At 41.5% G+C, this 18,986-nt stretch overlaps 3 protein-coding genes across 9 annotated transcripts in view; 2 read left to right on the top strand and 1 right to left on the bottom strand.

The window, feature by feature from the left end:
- Window positions 1–697: 697 nt before the first annotated feature.
- Window positions 698–4,254, top strand: LOC133610532 (glyceraldehyde-3-phosphate dehydrogenase-like). Of its 2 annotated transcripts, none has more exons than XM_072914114.1 (12): window positions 698–736; window positions 817–852; window positions 2,398–2,497; window positions 2,577–2,686; window positions 2,766–2,853; window positions 2,917–3,032; window positions 3,094–3,175; window positions 3,253–3,404; window positions 3,474–3,552; window positions 3,609–3,692; window positions 3,768–3,865; window positions 3,945–4,254. In XM_072914114.1, the coding sequence occupies exons 2-12, from the start codon at window positions 830–832 to the stop codon at window positions 4,012–4,014; spliced, it is 1,002 nt and encodes a 333-aa protein (XP_072770215.1). In that variant the 5' UTR covers window positions 698–736; window positions 817–829; the 3' UTR covers window positions 4,015–4,254. The 2 variants fall into 2 exon arrangements, with proteins under 2 accessions (XP_072770215.1, XP_061822864.1); XM_061966880.1 differs by having other exon boundaries at window positions 2,763–2,853.
- Window positions 4,255–5,524: 1,270 nt separating this feature from the next.
- On the top strand, window positions 5,525–13,512 carry vamp1a (vesicle associated membrane protein 1a). The gene is made up of 5 exons (XM_061967866.2): window positions 5,525–5,584; window positions 5,875–5,995; window positions 6,127–6,285; window positions 8,425–8,476; window positions 13,135–13,512. Coding segments are annotated over exons 1-5 (351 nt in total). The 5' UTR covers window positions 5,525–5,582; the 3' UTR covers window positions 13,152–13,512.
- An 18-nt stretch (window positions 13,513–13,530) lies between these two features.
- chd4a (chromodomain helicase DNA binding protein 4a) overlaps window positions 13,531–18,986 on the bottom strand; it is a 32,957-nt gene continuing 27,501 nt past the window's right edge. For 3 of the 6 annotated variants that reach the window (XM_061966882.2, XM_061966886.2, XM_061966883.2), the window contains 5 exons: window positions 14,649–14,757; window positions 14,436–14,568; window positions 14,172–14,367; window positions 13,917–14,098; window positions 13,531–13,829 (listed from right to left, as the gene is read on the bottom strand). In XM_061966882.2, coding sequence (XP_061822866.1) covers window positions 13,815–13,829; window positions 13,917–14,098; window positions 14,172–14,367; window positions 14,436–14,568; window positions 14,649–14,757 — 635 coding nt within the window. In that variant the 3' untranslated portion in view covers window positions 13,531–13,814. The remainder of the gene's footprint in view (window positions 13,830–13,916; window positions 14,099–14,171; window positions 14,368–14,435; window positions 14,569–14,648; window positions 14,758–18,986) is intronic. The other 3 variants (XM_061966884.2, XM_061966885.2, XM_061966887.2) reach the window with 2 other exon arrangements.

The raw sequence follows: 18,986 nt of genomic DNA, 5'->3' as shown, positions 1-18,986 counted from the left end.
TGATCTGACAACAGCAATCAGAGAAAGTTGATGAAGAGTAACGTTTGTGACTCGTCAAGTCCATGCCTCAGAGACTGCAAGCTGTTGTAAAAGCCAAAGGTGGTGCAACAAAGTACAAGCAGTGTGTTGTAGTGTTTATGTTTGTTAGTTTTTCATGATTACATAATTGCTTCCTCAGAAGTGACTGATACCATCATTGTTTCACCCAGCCTGATCTAAAAAGGAAACTGTTACTGACTACCACTATTTATACTATTGATTTATTTTAGTGTTTCTTAAAGCCAGAAAGTTGCCATCTAAAATGAATATAGTTTTGTGTCATGTCTGTTTTCGACAAAATCAAACAACAAGCGTGATCTGGTGATTCCAGGATGCAAGTATTCAGTTTGAGACTCAGCAACAGACTGAATGATGGCCACCACAACGTTTGATGACTTCTGACCTTGACACAGGGTTGTCATGGCAACCTCATCCTGATAGAGCACGGCGATACACGCACAACACAACAAAAGAGGTGGGCTTGTCTTTTATTTTTTTGACCTTGGACCTCACTCCAGGACACTTGTGATTCTATGGTCCTTCAGTACATAGATACTACAGCACCCACTTTTTGCATTTCAAAGTCACGTGACTCCTGTCCAATAGGAGGAGGGGGCGTGCCCCAAGGGCTACCATTAATAAAGCTCAGCCCCCCACACTGGCAGCTAGGACCATCAGAGGATCATCAGAAGACCAGGTGACTTAAGACATTGGTCTTTTAGTGGACTAATTAGCCGCTTTGAGAGATGTCTTCATGTATGTGTGTGTGCCTTCTAGATCTAACGTCATCATGGTGAAGATTGGCATCAACGGGTGAGTTTGATTACAAAGTCTTCATTTAGCTGCGTCTCAGATAGTTAACCAGCCTTGTAGCCCGTGCAACAGGAGGTGTCTATTTCCTAGAGTCAAAAAAAAAGTTCCGGAATTCATCACTATGGGCCTCAATGTCAAGATGCCTACAATGTTACATTGCTTCTATGTTGTCTGATAGGCCGCTCAGCTGTCACATTCCTTTTGCTCTATTTTTACACTTCACCACCGGGTCACCGCTGGGTCCGAACAAGCTCCGCCCTCTTTGACCCCACCTCATCACTAACTGAACACAATGAGCAATGTTCAACCTGGCCTGGCACGGCGGCCATATTTGGTGCAAACAGTAGGAACTATAGGGCTTTATCTGCTGGTGGGAGAAGGAACGTGCAGCTTCAAAAAGCCCACAATGAATAGTCACAGTAATAGTAATAGTAATAGTAACAGTAATAGTAATAGTAACAGTAACAGTAACAGTAATAGTAACAGTAATAGCAACAGTAACAGTAATAGCAATAGTAATAGTAACAGTAATAGTAACAGTAACAGTAATAGTAATAGTAATAGTAACAGCAATAGTAATAGTAACAGCAATAGTAACAGTAACATGAATAGTAACAGTAATAGTAACAATACCAGTAATAGTAACAATAATAGTAATAGTAACAGTACTAGTAATAGTAACAGTAATAGTAATAGTAACACTACCAGTAATAGTAATAGTAATGGTAACAGTAACAGTAATAGTAACAGTAATAGTAACAGTAACATTAATAATAACAGTAATAGTAACAGTAACAATAATAGTAACACTAACACTAACAGTATTAGTAATAGCAACAGTAACGGTAACAGTAATAGTAACAGTAACAGTAATTTAACAGTAATAGTAACAGTAATAGTAACAATAACAGTAATAGTAATATTAATAGTAATAGTAACAGTAACAGTAATAATAATAGTAACAGTAACATTAATAGTAATATTAATAGTAATAGTAACAGTAACAGTAATAATAATAGTAACTGTAATAGTAATAGTAACAGTAATAGTAATGATAATAGTAACAGTAATAGTAATAGTAACAGTAATAATAATAATAATAGTAACAGTAATAGTAATAGTAACAGTAATAATAATAGTAACAGTAATAGTAACAGTAACAGTAATAGTAATGGTAACAGTAATAGTACTAGTAACAGTAACACTAATAGTAATAGTAACAGTAATAGTAACAGTAATAGTAACAGTAATAGTAATAGTAACAGTACTAGTAACAGTAATAGCAATAGTAACAGTAATAGTAACAGTAACAGTAATAGTAACAGTAACAGTAATAGTAATAGTAACAGTACTAGTAACAGTAATAGTAATAGTAACAGTAATAGTAACAGTAATAGTAATAGTAACAGTAACAGTAATAGTAATAGTAACAGTAATAGTAACAGTAACAGTAACAGTAACAGTAATAGTAATAGTAACAGTAATAGTAATAGTAGTGAAGATCAAAACCCTGAAGAAGTGATTAGTCTTCTATCTTGTGGTCAGATTTGGGCGTATAGGGCGCCTGGTGACGCGGGCAGCCGCCACAGGAGGCAAAGTGGAGGTGGTGGCCATCAATGACCCCTTCATCGACCTGGACTACATGGTGAGTGGCGTCAAGTGGCGGCCCGCTAGTGGGTGACATGGCACTGATGGCGTGCGCATACCCCTCCACCCCCCCACAGGTGTACATGTTCAAGTATGACTCCACGCACGGCGTCTGGAAGCACGGCGAGGTGAAGGCGGAGGGTGGCCAGCTAGTGATCGGCAGCATGCACATCATGGTCTTCCACGAGTATGTCCTCCTTCCTTTGTTGCCATGGCGCCTTGTGACCCCCGCCCTCCTTGTGACCCCACTCACCTCTGCGCAGCAGGGACCCCGCAAACATCAAGTGGAGCGGCGCTGGTGTGGACTATGTGGTAGAGTCCACCGGCGTCTTCACCACCATCGAGAAGGCCTCGGTCAGTGTTCCTCCACCCCCCCTTACCACCTCCACCTTTGACCTCTGACCTGCTCCCCCACAGGCTCACTTGAAGGGCGGGGCCAAAAGGGTGGTGATCTCCGCCCCCAGCGCCGACGCTCCTATGTTCGTCATGGGCGTCAATCACGAGAAGTACGACAACTCCATGCAGGTGGTCAGGTGAGTCATGTGACCTCCAGGACGGCGCTGGCTCGAGGATGCTCATTAAGTGTTTCCATAGCAACGCTTCATGTACCACCAACTGCCTGGCGCCGCTCGCCAAGGTCATCAACGACAACTTTGTCATCGTTGAGGGTCTCATGGTAACGATGCTTCCGTCTTTGCACGTGTGCCGTCGGCGGCTAACAATAACACGCGTGGCTCCTCCCCCTCCCCGCAGAGCACCGTGCACGCCATCACCGCCACGCAGAAGACAGTGGACGGTCCCTCCGGAAAGCTGTGGCGAGACGGCCGCGGCGCCTCCCAGAACATCATCCCCGCTTCCACCGGCGCCGCCAAAGCCGTGGGGAAGGTGGTCCCCGAGCTGAATGGGTAAACCTTCTACTTCCTGTCCACAATGAGGGGCGTGGCCAAATGACCTCCTCACTTCCTCCCTCACAGGAAGTTGACTGGCATGGCTTTCCGTGTCCCCACCCCCAACGTGTCCGTCGTCGACCTGACCGTGCGCCTGGAGAAGCCGGTAAGTATGGCCGACGGCGAGGGAGTGGCGTGACACTGAGTCTTGGTGTCTGCCAGGCCAAGTATGAAGACATCAAGAAGGTGGTCAAGGCCGCCGCAGACGGTCCCATGAAGGGAATTCTGGGATACACAGAGGACCAGGTGCAATGATCCAGTAGGGGGGCAGAGGGGGGCAGAGGAGCAAAGGAGGTCAAAGTTCATGTTGCGTGTTTCTAGGTGGTGTCCACAGACTTCAACAGCGACCCACACTCCTCCATCTTTGACGCCGGCGCCAGCATCGCCCTCAACGACAACTTTGTCAAGCTGGTGTCCTGGTGAGCCCTCACACCTGCTACCTGCCTTCATTTCATTTCCGCTGTGGCCACGCCCCTAACCGCCACTTCCTGCGGGCAGGTACGACAACGAGTTCGGCTACAGCAACCGCGTGTGTGACCTGGTTCTACACATGTTCACCAAGGAGTGACGACGTGATTCCGCCACCTCATGATGTCACCGATAGCTGTATCCTAGCAACCGCTTGCTGTCAAACTATTGCCACTTTATTAAGTACACAATATTAGTATGCTGACTATTGTCTTATTTAAATCAGCAGTTATTGATAAATATATTGATTAATGTCCACTTGTTTGTTGTAGAGTTTGAGTTTATTTCGAACACGCATGCATGTTTACTTTCATCGTATCTTAAGTAGCATTTATTAATAAATACATTGACAAATGTCTGTTTACTTTTGTCTTATTTAAAGGACTAGATATTAATGAATACATTGATAACTGTTTAAATTTCTGACAAAAATCTAATTCAAAAGATGTAAGATTATATATATAGTACAGGCCAAAAGTTTGGACACACTTCTCATTGAATGCGTTTTCTTTATTTTCATGACTATGTACATTGTAGATTGTCACTGAAGGCATCAAAACTATGAATAACACATGTGGAGTTATGTACTTAACAAAAAAAAAAAGGTGAAATAACTGAAAACATGTTTTATATTGTAGTTTCATCAAAATAGCCTCCATTTGCTCTGATTACTGCTTTGCACACTCTTGGCATTCTCTCGATGAGCTTCAAGCACACCTGTGAAGTGAAAACCATTTCAGGTGACTACCTCTTGAAGCTCATTAAGAGAATGCCAAGAGCGTGCAAAGCAGTAATCAGAGCAAAGGGTGGCTATTTTGAAGAAACTACAATACAAAAAATGTTTTCAGTTATTTCACCTTTTTTCTGTTAAGTACATAACTCCACATGTGTTCATTCATAGTTTTGATGCCTTCAGTGACAATCTACAATGTAAATAGTCATGAAAATAAAGAAAATGCATTGAATGAGAAGGTGGCCTGTACTATATATATATATATATATATATATATATATATATATTTACTGTCTACCTGTTTTTTTTACTTTAACTATTTAAAGGAGCAGTCATTAGTACATATATTGGGGGAAAAAAAGCTGTTTTTCTGATTTTTACCTTATCTAAAGGAGCCCTTAGTCAGAAACATACTGAAAAAAGAGCTCATTCACTGACCTATTTATTGATACATTTCTACCAATTCTCTGAATTGAATCTTATTTAAAGAACCATTAGTCAATAAATATATTGATACATTTGTTTACAACAGGTGATACATATATTGTTAAATGGCTGTTTGTTGACTTGCATCTTATTTAAAGGAGCAGTTAATACAGCTAGTGATGAATGTGTGTTTACTTTTAGCTTATGAAAAAACAAGTGGGTATTGATAAAAACCGATCATTTTCTACCGGTTTGTTTACCTTTATGTTATTTACAGGGGCAGTTATTAATAACAATAGTAAAACATTCAAAGGAGCATTAAGTAATAACAAAAATGTTGTTGATATTATCTTACGTTCCTCTTACATAAAGGAGCAGTTAACAGAAATATGACCGATTCTCGGACAGAGCAGTGTGCGTGTCTGCGCATGTGCAGAAGTGTTAGATTCAGGCTCTTTAAATCCCCCTGTCTGTCCCGGCTGGATTATCTCCATCGTCCTGCCGCTGAGATGTGAGTATATCATCACTGACTTGTTCCACGCTTTGTTTTTAACCCATTAAATATTGCACTTCAAAGCAAGAAAAAAACAAAAAACTACTTTACGTTTTTGGGACACTTAACTCGCACGCGCAGGTGAATCGCGCGTAAAACTTCTTCAACACGCGCATCGTGTTGTTGTTGCGTGTTAGTGCGTGCACTGTCTATCACAAGTATGACGTCATACGCGGCCAGGTAACTTGCGAAGCTTCTTTTGACGAACTTGCGAGACGAGATATGCACCCCCCACCCCCCTTCTGCAGGTCTACTCCGGACGCAGCAGGCACCCCAGGAGCCCCGGACTCCGAGGGGGGGCCTCCAGCTGCGGCCCCCAACCTGACCAGCAACAGGCGACTGCAGCAGACGCAGGCGCAGGTGGACGAGGTGAGACACTTTCCCGCGAAACTCAACTACCCTGGCTTGCAATGCCGCGTTGTACCGGTAGAGGGCGGTAACGGGCAACTAGGGCCTAACCTTCAAACCAAAAAAAAGGGGGTCTTTGTGGTGGACTGTAGGTGGTGGACATCATGCGGGTGAACGTGGACAAGGTCCTGGAGAGGGACCAGAAGCTGTCGGAGTTGGACGACCGCGCCGACGCCCTGCAGGCCGGCGCCTCGCAGTTTGAGAGCAGCGCCGCCAAACTCAAGAACAAATACTGGTGGAAAAACTGCAAGGTACGTGTGTGTGTGTGTGTGTGTGTGTGTGTGTGTGTGTGTGTGTGTGTGTGTGTGTGTGTGTGTGTGTGTGTGTGTGTGTGTGTGTGCGTGTGTGTGTGTTCTGGCAATGCTTACTTAATAGGGACATCGCTCTGTTTACACAGTCACCTTTAGGGGACCTCTGACGGTATGGGGACAAAAAAACAGGTCCCCTAAAGTAGTGGTCCCCAACCACCGGGCCACGGCCCGGTACCGGTCCGTGGATCGATTGGTACTAAGCCGCACAAGAAATTAAAAAATATATAAAATAGAATAATAATAATAATAATAATATTTTTTTATTAAATAAACATAAAAAAAACACAAGATACACTTACAATTAGTGCACCAACCCAAAAAAACTCCCTCCCCCAATTACACTCATTCGCACAAAAGGTTTTTTTCTTTCTGTTATTAATATTTCTGGTTCCTACATTATATATCAATATATATCAATACAGTCTGCAGGGATACAGTCCGTAACCCGCATGATTGTATTTTTTAATGACAAAAAAAAATAAAAAAATGTAAATAACCCCCCACCCGCCACACACCCGGTCCGTGGGACAAATTTTCAAGCGTTGACCGCTCCGCAGTTACAAGAAGGTTGGGGACCCCTGCCCTAAAGGGAAACCTTTTTAAATGATAGCCAGATCCATTCTGAAGATGCCTAAGTGATTTTATTAATCAAGTTAATCAAGCGAGACTTGACCCTAACCCATTAACAGTACTGTGATTCTGTATGGTATCCATCCTTAGTTAAAACTAATATATTTTTCCAAAAACAAAATCTGGTTTAGTGTTCCTTAGGATTACATTTTCATACAGCACGGTGGAAGAGGGGTTAGTGCATCTGCCTCACAATACGAAGGTCCTGAGTAGTCTTGGGTTCAATCCCGGGCTCGGGATCTTTCTGTGTGGAGTTTGCATGTCCTCCCCGTGACTGCGTGGGTTCTCTCCGGGTACTCCGGCTTCCTCCCACCTCCAAAGACATGCACCTGGGGATAAGTTGATTGGCAACACTAAATTGGCCCTAGTGTGTGGATGTGAGTGTGAATGTTGTCTGTCTATCTGTGTTGGCCCTGCGATGAGGTGGCGACTTGTCCAGGGTGTACCCCGCCTTCCGCCCGATTGTAGCTGAGATAGGCTCCAGCGCCCCCCGCGACCCCAAAGGGAATAAGCGGTAGAAAATGGATGGATGGATGATTATAAAACATTTATTACCTTAAAGTATGATTCACATTCAGAATGTTCCATCTTTCTAAATATGGTAGTTGGAGTTGCAGACAACTTCATTACTGCTAAATAGCAGTTTTCATTAATGTCACAGAAGATGCAGGATTTGCTTTAAGTGGTGAAACTTCCTATAAGAGGACAGCTGTAGTGCTGTATTCTGACCATCATGTCATATTTCATTTGAACTTTTTTTTTTTTTTTTTTTTTAATGGTCTTCAGTAGTCACGTACATATGTGTGAATTATGCAAAATTATTTCAATTTGGTCCCCATGAACCATATCAACTCTTTTTTCCCAGGGTCCCCAGTAAGAATGATCCGCACATTACTTCATCAATCCAGAGATTTAAAGACGTGTATGAGCTAACTGGGCAGTGGCCATTTTACACCATTTTGTTTATGCCTCCACATCCTGTAGAAAGGGTGGTCCCCACAAGTGATGAGCAAAAACTTGGTCCCCATTCCAAATGATAACCAGGATGTGTGTGTGAGTGTGAGTGTGAGTGTGTGTGTGTGTGTGTGTAGTACACAAGTGGAGGAAGGGTCTCTTTATCATCCGTCCACCATGTCCGAAGGCTCCGCCCACATAGGCCGGCCTCTGGTCGTCCAATCAGGACAGGGGATTGGGGGTTGACGGCTAACAGGAAGTCAGAAATGCCAATCTGGATTATTGTGAGGATTAAGCAGCCAGCTGTGATGTGATGTCACTCAACATCAACGCCAAAGCTCTCCTGCGGCCGCAATGTCCATCTTTAAAGAGACAGGACATAAAACTTCACTTTTATACACTCAGTCGCTTCACACTGCCCCTCCCCCACATGTTATGTTAGCCACTGTCATATTGAGCATATTTGCATTGCACTGATGTTTTCTCCCCTTCCAGATGATGATCATCATGGCCATTGTCGGCGTCATATTCTTTGGTGTCATCTTCTGTGAGTGCCTCTTTGGTCATTTTTTGTCAAATTTTAACTTTCTGCTGTGGTTGGTTCTTATGTCAGGTCATCTCTTTAGCAGTGGTTCTCAAAGTACGGTACGTGTACCACTAGTCAGAGTGGTGTAGAAAGAGAGTAAGGCCAACTCGGTTTCAGGCTATCTCTTCACTGGTTGGTCAAAAGGCACACATGTGACCACAGGGCGCCATGACTACTACCTTTGAGCTAATGCTGGGTGTTTGCAGCGCTTCGTGAGCAAGGCCTTCTCTGCTGGCCTAACATAACCCGAAATCATGATCATAATTAAAGATAAAATTATTTTTTAATTTACTTTTCCTAAATATCTAAAAGTATTCATATTCTCTTCATGTCATATTATGCTTCTTCCAGTGCTGTTTTTAGTTTAGAATTTTTATCCAATCAGAATGCAGCTAGTTTATGTTGCCATGCTGTACCAAATCTGCCCGGGGCCTTCAGAATCAACAACGCGGGGGTCCGTGCACTGTAAGTGAACGGGGACGTACAGTTGATAGACAGTTGCGATAGCCCAGGGGTCCCCAAACTACAGCCCACCAGCGTCCACAATCCGGCCCGCGGGAAGTCCCAAGTTAAAAAAATTGTTTTTAATTTTTTTTAATCGGTCCTTTCTAATCCCTTTTCTACCGCTTGTTACTCTCGGGGTCTCCTAACTACTCAGCAAATCATATTGTCTAAAAATGCAGTTTCCCATTGATAACGTGACATCGCACTTGCGCCGCAGTGTCAAGTGTGCGCTCGTTCAGTCAATTAGTGCGCAAGAAATACATATACATATATGTATATTAGGGCTGCAACAACTAATCGATTAAATCGATTAAAAAAATAGTTGGCGATTAATTTAGTCATCGATTCGTTGGATCTATGCTATGCGCAGAGGCTTTTTTTTTTTTTTTTTTTTTTTTTAAATAAACTGCAACATGTACAAACAGCTGAGAAACAATAATCAAAATAAGTATGGTGCCAGTATGCTGTTTTCCCCCCAATTAAATACTGGAAAGGATAGAAATGTAGTTTGTCTCTTTTATCCGATTATTAATCGATTAATCGAAGTAATAATCGACAGATTAATCGATTATCAAATTAATCGTTAGTTGCAGCCCTAATATATATATATATATATACATATATATATATATACATATACATATGTAATATATATACATATATGTACATATGTATACACATATATATATATATATATATATATATATATATACACACACACACACACACACACACACACATACATACACATACATACATGTATATATACAGTCCGTCCCTCGGCCAAATTTTTTAACCCAATGCGGCACCCGAGTCAAAAAGTTTGGGGACCCCTGCGTTAGCCAATCAGATCACGAGTTGTTGACAGTAGCCTATCTAAGTAGCCTGATGTTAACGAGACTGTGATTGGATACTCACTTGAAATTCCAAAGTGAGTATCCATTCACAAGTTTCAATTCAGCAGCAAGCAGGAAGTGTTGCGCCGTAGCCAGACCGGTATAGCAGAGAAGGAGAACAAAACATTGATTAGGTGGCAGATATATATTTGTAAGGCCATTTTCAAGGATATTTAAAGAGAAACTACATCTTGTGAGACCATGTCGACCAACCCCGGAAGCTAGCTCAGCTGTTCTGGCGATGAAATGGGGAAATGCCCGTCTCTTCCACTCGAATAAGCCGACGACGAGGTGTACCACTGGCTTACACGGCGTCGAATAGCTGCTACAAATTGTGAGTTCAAATATTTTATTTTTTCACTTTTAATGTTTTTTGCAATTTTAATTTTGACAGTAAGATATGTTTGAATTATTGATGCATTTTAATTGATTATTAAATGCGCCAGAAAATAAATCGTTTTGTACACTGCTGATGTGGTTCAATCCCCAGTAGGGCGTAAATGTGTTCTTGTATAGTATTTCTCCAGCAATTGTCATGTGGGGACATAAATGATGGTATTTTGAGAGGTAATCATTGAAGTCGGACATCACTGAAGGCCTAGGTGGGAAACGCACGGCCCGCCACTGACAGAAGCTAATACAAATAACAGAAGAAATTAATAAATTAAAAAAGATGGTTTGACAAAAACAGACTCTGAATTTGAATTTTAGTAAAACTAACACCTGCCGCTTGATCACTGGTTGCTTGAAGCCTACCAACCTGAACCTACATCTCCTCGCTGGCATTGCCCCTGCAGACGTGAGACGGGAAGTTGCCAGCCGAGTAGAGTTCACATAAGCTACCAGTGATGAACGCCACCTCCTCAATGGACGTGAACCCTCAGCCCAATGTCTGAAGTCAAGGAGAAGCTTCCTCAGCAATGTCCAGCCCCTAACAACATCTCGGGAAGAAACCAGACTCCAGCTATGGACACAAAGACTAGAGAAAGACCCCCCCTCCTATTGACATGGGAATCCCCCCTTCTGAAGACCTGCCCCCCGGGTCAGAAACACCATAGGTCCAGTGGAAGACACTAAACCACCTGAGAACAGGAACAGGGCAATCAAAGGCTGCTATGGCCAGATGGGGCTACAAAACCGGCCCAACCACCTGCGAATGCGGAGAAGAGGACCACACGATGTAGCACTGCCTTGCCTGTCCTCTGCTACCCAACCAGTGCAGCTTAAAAGATCTTGCAGAGTTCAACGACAATGCAAAAGACTGTGTAAAGAAATGGGAAACTGTCATATGCATATGCTTCAAAGACACAAAAAGAAGAAGTAAAACTAAAATAATGCTATTTGGTAACAGAAGGGAAAGTCAAACAAATACAAATAGACGGACATTACAAGAGTAAAAGAAACCAAATTTTGGGTGCAATAATAGATCAAATTAACTAAAAATCTCATTAAAAATATACCACATAAAATGGCAAGAAATATGCCAATGAATAAAACTAAATATGTTCTGGACCAAAAATCACTAGGAAATAAGTACAAAAGTACACGTATTCACCTAGCACAGGGGTCGGCAACCCAAAATGTTGAAAGAGCCATATTGAACCAAAAATACAAAAACGAATCTGTCTGGAGCCGCAAAAAAATAAAAGCCATATTACATACAGATAGTGTTATGAGATATAAATTGAATTAAGATGACTTAAAGGAAACTAAATGACCTCAAATATAGCTACAAATGAGGCATAATGATGCAATATGTACATATAGCTAGCCTAAATAGCATGTTAGCATCGATTAGCTTGCAGTCATGCAGTGACCAAATATGTCTGATTAGCACTCCACACAAGTCAATAACATCAACAAAACTCACCTTTCATGCACAACCTTAAAAGTTTGGTGCACAAAATGAGACAGAAAAAGAAGTGGCATAAAACACGTCCTAGAAAGTTATACATGTAAACAAACTATGGTGAGTTCAAGGACCGCTAAAATTAGTACGACAAAACGGCGCTCGCCAAATACTCGAATCAGTGAAGCATGTTTAATATAAACAATAACAGTAACAATTAGGGAGGTTTGTGTCATGTTTGTCCTCTCACAGGAACCATATTAAAACAAAAAATATATTTTTTCCCCCTCATCTTTTTCCATTTTTCATACATTTTTGAAGAAGCTCCAGAGAGCCACTAGGGTGGCGCTAAGGAGCCGCATGCGGCTCTAGAGCCGCGGGTTGCCGACCCCTGACCTAGCATGTTACAAAAAGATTGGTTAGAATAATACATAATGAGTGACACATACAGTGATTACAAACTTCACATAAAAGTCACAATTTCTCCGCGATTGTTGGTCCAAAGCGAATAAACATTTTGTCAAAATGAGTTAAAAGTAATTTTTTGGTCGTTCTGTGTATTTTTTTTTTTAAAGATTATTGCGCCGTCAGGTGCGTGTTATAGAGTGCCTGCTGGTCAGGAAACACTGCAGGGATGTAGCAGAGTGCGTCAAATATGGCCGCAAAATTATACTTTGATGAAATTAAAACTTATTTTATTCCAAGTTTATGAGCTAGAGTATATTTAAAACTGTGTATGGATGTGTTATTTTGGTTGTCAGGAAAACTAACAACACAACAATGCATCCAGGCACAGCCGCACACATCCTTGGTAGCAGTCATGGCGCCTGTTGTTTAGTTGGCCTCTTTAAACACGACTCTCCCACTAGTGGTACGTGGCTCCCTCGAGTGGTACACCAAAGAATCACTTGATTAAAGTACAGTAGTGTTTTAGTTTCCTATATGCAAACACAGTGCTATTGTTCAAACTGTCTGTTATGTTACAGTGGCCAAAAATATTAAATAAATACAACTTCTGCTTTGTTTTGAATGAAAACTTAGGCCTATTACGCTACTTTATTTTAACATCGGTCATTATTGAGGAGTTTTCTTAGGTGTTACTTGGTAATAAAGTTTTAGAACCACTACTCTAGATGTTAAACCAATTTGCACACTTAAATACTTTTACTTGGCATTTTCCAGTGTGTAATTTAAGCAGTAAAACCTGCCAATTAAGACGCAAACCATGTGTCAAACCTCCAAAACGCGTCAAGTTTCTCCCTTGCTGTGATTGGCCATCCCGGGTTTCCTGACTTCCAACATTCAAATAATGACATTTTAGGTCACATGTTCAACAAAAGTAAATGTTGATCTCTGTTTTGCATCCTCAGTGTACTTCTTCTACTGAGTCCCACTCAGCACCTTCCTGCTCTTCCTCACACGCCCTGCAATGGCTGATGGGTAACATTTGGCTCTGCCTGCAAACATCATACATGTCAAACTGTGACCTTCGTGTTTAAGTATTACATGGCAACTCTTTAAACCACCAGCATATTTGCACTGAAAGTATTTCCTTGTCCAATGAAATTATTTTGTCTTCTGTAAGAAAGCTGCCCCCTTGTGGACCATTAAGTTACTGCTTGTTAATTCACTTTGATTAAGGTGAATATTGTGATTGTATTGACAAATAAATTGTATTGAAAAGCCATTAAATAGCCTCTATTGTTCTTGTTAATGTACCTCACTGACCAAAATAAACGGCTTTTATTTTAATTTTTTATTTAGGTCCCAAAAAACCATCATAATAACATTATATCAATAATATTAATACAGAAGTTGAAAAAAAAAAAAAAAAAAGGGAAAAATAATAAAATAGCTTTCTGTCCCCAACCTTAAACACGGAGTCAGGAAGAAATTCCATCTTCCACAAAAGTCTGTATGGGGGGGCGGGGCTAGGTGAGAGTTGAGCGTGGCTTCAAGCTTGGGCGCAATGTCCATCATGTGCACCAATGAGGAATGTCAAGGTGAGGCGGGGGCAGGTTTTCTTTGAGGTAAAGAGCCAAGCTTCAGTCTACTGCTGTGACATCTGGATGAGGTAAAAGGAGGAAGAAGGGTCAAAGGTCAAATTAAACACCAATCAGAGGAGACCGATGGCGGGGGACTTTGTCCGTACCTGTTGCGTCTGTGCCTGCGTTTGGGTCTGGGTCTCGGGCCCTCGGCTCGCCAGGCGGCTCAGGATGTTCCTCTCAGACATCTGCAGACGCACGGCGACCGGCGGTATCCGGGCGATGGTTGCCGGGAGGCGGGTGACGTCCGCCTTCATGTCGCTCAGCAGCTCCTCCAGCTGCTTCAGCACTGAGCATCAAGGCAAAGACAGAAGAGTTTTATTCATGGTTCTCTGTCACAATGACATCATCACGCCACTGACCTTTGTGCAGGACGGCGTTGGCCGGTTTGTTCCCTGACATGGACTCCTTGCTGAGGTGTTGGTGGGACTCCGCCAAACACTCCACCTCGCTGAAGCGGGTGTTGAGCGCCATGGAGGGGTGGGAGGGGTCCTCAGACATGTTGAGGTAGGCGGCGCGACGCAGCTGCTCCTCGATCACCAGTGCCTGCTCTAAGAGCTACACGCACACACACACGTTATATTACATTACACACAACCTACTGAGCAGCTAAGCCTGCGTCGCACCTTAAACCTCCTGGCCAGGAACTTGTTCTTGATTTCCAAGAAGTTTCCTCGGTTCATCTCTCCTTTAAAAGGCTCGTTGAGGATGGCGAACTTGACGTCGTTCTGGATGTCCTGCCAGCGAGCGTAACCGTGTCTTGAGGGCGCCGGTCAAGGTGGACAACAACAACAACAACTCTCCACAAGGCGTTCCAAGCACACGTGAGAAAAGGATACTGAATGATGCCGGCCAGCAGCCAGTAGTCATGGCGACGGTGCCAGATCTCATTCGTTTTCTTGGTCACCGTGGCAGCGCGCTCCTCGTTCTGCCACAAGGAGTGAAGCTCTGACAAAACAGAACAGGATTTAAAATTACACAACATTATTTATCATATTATATGGTGACATAACTTATAATTAGGGCTGTCAAAGATAATGCGAGAACAAACTAAATTCTTTTACTGGCACTATTTTATTTGACGCACGATTAACGTGCCCTGCCACAAGTGGGAAGTTGCATTGAACATGGCTGCATGCTGTGTCTGATGTGGGCGCACGTCCATTATGTGTTCCTCCAATTGTTTCTCCTTCACACGCAGTGTCAGTCGCGCCAATGCGCTACTCGTGAGACAACATAAAAAAAGGGTCGCAGTCTGACGTAGCAACATGTGTCACATTTTTTCATCAAGACCATCTGAAACTAGGGCTGGGAAATATGGACTTTTTTTAATATCGCAATATTTTAAGGCCATATCGCGATACACGATATATATCTCGATATTTTGCCTTAGCCTTGAATGAACACTTGATGCATATAATCATAGCAGTATGATGATTCTGTGTCTACATTCAAACATTCTTCTTCATACTGCATTAATATATGCTACTTTTAAACTTTCATGCAGAGAAGGAAATCACAACTAAAAAAAAAAAATCACAATTTTTTTCATACGGTGTTGATCTGGAAATGTTTGCCTCTGCATTTTGATGGTGTGGACGTGTGGCACCGAACGGAGATGTTGACGTGCGGAGTAAGCACTCTTCATTGTCTAGCGGGTGACTTTTCAAATGATGCTACATATTAGCAGTGTAGCCGAGTGTCCTGGGTTCGCCTATACAGTGTACTTATCTAATAAAATAATAAACGGGAGACATTAGAGCAGGTTCGGTAGCCACTGCTTGTTTAATGTCAACATCACACACCTCCTTCCACAACCACCCTACATCACAGCCCTACAGCAACAACTCTGGAGGCACAATACTCCTCCTTACCTAACACACTACGGTAACTTGGGACACCCTGAACTGTTTGCTACAGCAGTAATGCTACTTTTTATAGCAACGCTTTTGCCCCACACTTGACAAATTACGGTTGTCTGTTCGACATATTCCCACTTGAAGCCAAACCACCGCCAGACGATGGACTTAATTATTCCTTCATTTGTAACCAGATTCGCACCTTCTTTCTCTTGTATTACCGCTCGCACCACTCCGCTAGCATCACAGCTAACGTTAGCCATGCTGCTACCTCTCTGCTCGGGGAGGGCGTATATACGTATGACAGGACAGTATGTGAGGTGTGTAAGAAGGTGCGCTTGCTGTCTGTGAGAAGGAGAGACCGGAAAGAGCAAGGAGAGCCTGTGGTGTAATGCCTGCAGCTAAAAGCAACTGCGTGAGAACGTATACTCGATATCACGATATAGTCATTTTCTATATCGCACAGAGACAAACCCGCGATATATCGATATATCGCCCAGCCCTATTTGAAACCATCCTGAGATAAACGATGATGCAGAATTATTCAGCAATACATTCATGAAAGTGGCTTGACTGTGAAGAGGAAATATGAACTTACTCGTTACTTTACTCTAAATGCTGCAGCAGTAAATAATGTCTGGCTATAGGATGAAAGTCCGATGATGTAAACCTATTTTTTACCAATCAAATCGGCGGAAACCTCAGATGATTATTTTAAGGATAAAGGTGCAGTTGAGTTTAGGGAAACATCAATTTCTAAGGTTTGAAATGTTGCACTCATACTCATGTTCAAATTAATCTAAAAGATGAAGAAACCCTAATTTGCTCTAATTGGAAATTATATTTTAGAAAAACAAGGCGTTAGAAAACAGACTTAACACTATAGGTTATTCAATTCCGGACTTAAGCCACTACTTTTTCCTATAATTTGAATCCTGCGGCCTAAAAAACGTTCCGGATAATTTATAATTTTTTCTTCGCTGACGGCCATAACATTTTGAGTTCAGCAATTAGGTTTCATTAATACAAGCAGAGACACTGAAAAGGTGTTAGTGTTTGCGCTATGGCGCCATCTTTTGGACGAGTTCGCTCACTGCAGGTGCTGCTGGTGAACATCTACAGTATTTCCTTCTGTTAAGTGCTTCTAGTCGTCCATAGCATTTCTATTCAAATGGATTCTTCATTCATCACTCCAAGCAACATTTGTAAGTTATACAATACAACAAACTATTAATACTTACTAAACCTTCCTGTGTGTGTGTATGTGTGTGTGTAGGAGTGTTTTCATGCGTATTTGTATGTGCTATGGTAATGTAATGAAGTTAACGCCATAAGCTAATATGCTAACACGTTTACGAATGTCTGTGTTAGTATTAAATTAAAGAAACAATGCAAAAAGAATGCTATGGTTTGACAATTTCCTCAGTGAAGTCACCAAAACCTCACCGTGGAGATATTGAGTCTGTTTAGCTGATTGGAGAGCGAACTTTCGCAGCTAGTGGGTCCATGATGATGACTCCTGTTTTTTTTTGATCAGCTGTTTTACTGCCATGTTTGGAAACAATTAAGATATCTAAATAAACATTTACAAAATGTTTGTGTAAATAACTAATTTCACACCGTATACATCTGCGGCATATAGTTTCTTATAAAATGTAGTGGGTGTGGCTTATGGGCAGTATTCTTCGCTTTTTCACTTGTAGCACCAGTGCTACTAAATGAAAACAATTTGTAGCACAGAACATTTTTTGTAGCACAGAAAACATTTAGTAGGATATGAAATGTCTTGAATATCACATTGTCATTATTAACACTCAAACAAGGTACACATGGTTAATCATACATTTGAACACAATACCATCATAAGGCCTACTGTAACACAGAAAACATCCCTAAATTGTACTAGCTAGCACTGTCACTAACACGAGTGTAGGCCTAAGCGATATGGACCAAAACTCATATCGATATAGTTTGTTTGGCCCATAAACTAACCCATACATGGAAATATGCGTTGACGTAACTAAATAGCTCTACCATGCCTTGATTTAAAATTTTCGGGACTGACTATGATCCAAATACATAAAATAGGCACCAACAAGTAAGAAAAGTAGGTTGTATAATAAGATCCCAACTTTAGAGGTGTTTTGATAAGAAAAAAGAAATCACCTTGAAAATAATAAGAAAAGTCAAATAATATCTCCAAATTTCTATAAAAAAACATTAAGCTATGCTCAATTCTTCAGCTAACAAAAATATAAAACAACAAAATATATTGAATGCACTTCTGTATGCTCTTGTCAACAAACAGGGTATTGTTTGGATGGCAAGTCTCTCACTTCAATCATTGATTTGTTGTTCAATATTGCTTCGACCTACATAGTTACTAGCGCGCAGTGCAGTTTGTGTCAAGTTTTACAGTGGTGAAAATGTTTTCTTTTTCTGACCGGTTCCTCCAACTAAGATCTTCTTTCTTATGTGTTGGGAAGGCTGAGTCAGCCTAAGTGTGTGAACTAGGGAGGAGTGGGACATGGCAGAGGATAAAGGGACACTCACACAGCTAGGCTCTCAGCGAGCACAGAGTGATCAGTACTTCTGCTTATTTATGGTTATAAATTTATCTCAAACTTGCTATACAGGTTGGCGATCATTTTGCTCTAGTTTGATCAAATTTGGATGGATTTCTTTTAGGAACAAAATGCGATGAACAGTTTTATTCCCAAGTCGCACGGTCTATTTTGAGTCGCATTTGTGAGTAAATTTGTCGCACCGTGCAGCCCTAATATCCGGTGCGCTCTATAGTCTGGAAAATACTGTATATCATAATCGGTGCTGATGCATAGATTTTCTTTAAAAAGGCTGACAAAAAAAAAAAAAAAAAAAGGTTATGCATACATTTAAAAACAATTCAGTTTTATTAGTCATTTGTATTGCCATATTTTGCCTTATAATATATCTTGCTCTATTTTTCAATTGTTGTTGCTTAATGTACAATGTACCTCAGGCTACACTTTTGTTGTAAATGGTTTCTAGAGACTTCTCCAATCCTTTTAGTGACATTTTCTTTAAAAAAAATAAATTAAACAAAAAAAGCAAAAAAATCTAGCATCTGAGTCTGGTGTTATTGGAGACTACTCATGTTTGGAGAAGCTTTACATCTGTCGCTCGAGCCTCCAATGTGCCAAAAAAACATCACTGACATCACACCTGCACTTTCTCTCCTTAAAAGCCGCCACTCTCCTCTTAACATTTGCACATTTTGTAGATTACTGTTCGTGGGTACATCTCGGATATATTCAAATACAGCCTCATCGCAGTCAT

This window comes from Nerophis lumbriciformis, linkage group LG11, assembly GCF_033978685.3.
Source record: "Nerophis lumbriciformis linkage group LG11, RoL_Nlum_v2.1, whole genome shotgun sequence".
Classification (NCBI taxonomy): domain Eukaryota; kingdom Metazoa; phylum Chordata; class Actinopteri; order Syngnathiformes; family Syngnathidae; genus Nerophis; species Nerophis lumbriciformis.
Note: the sequence above shows the minus strand (reverse complement) of the source record. Positions and strands in the feature narration are given on the sequence as shown.

Bases quoted from the DNA above. Each gene is read 5' to 3' on its own strand.
- vamp1a (XM_061967866.2), top strand. The intron at 5,996-6,126 runs GTGAGACACTTT...GGTGGACTGTAG, and splicing joins CGCAGGCGCAGGTGGACGAG to GTGGTGGACATCATGCGGGT. The intron at 6,286-8,424 runs GTACGTGTGTGT...CTCCCCTTCCAG, and splicing joins ACTGGTGGAAAAACTGCAAG to ATGATGATCATCATGGCCAT.
- LOC133610532 (XM_061966880.1), top strand. From the start codon at position 830: ATGGTGAAGATTGGCATCAACGG. The intron at 3,553-3,608 runs GTAAGTATGGCC...GGTGTCTGCCAG, and splicing joins CCGTGCGCCTGGAGAAGCCG to GCCAAGTATGAAGACATCAA. The intron at 3,866-3,944 runs GTGAGCCCTCAC...TCCTGCGGGCAG, and splicing joins TTTGTCAAGCTGGTGTCCTG to GTACGACAACGAGTTCGGCT.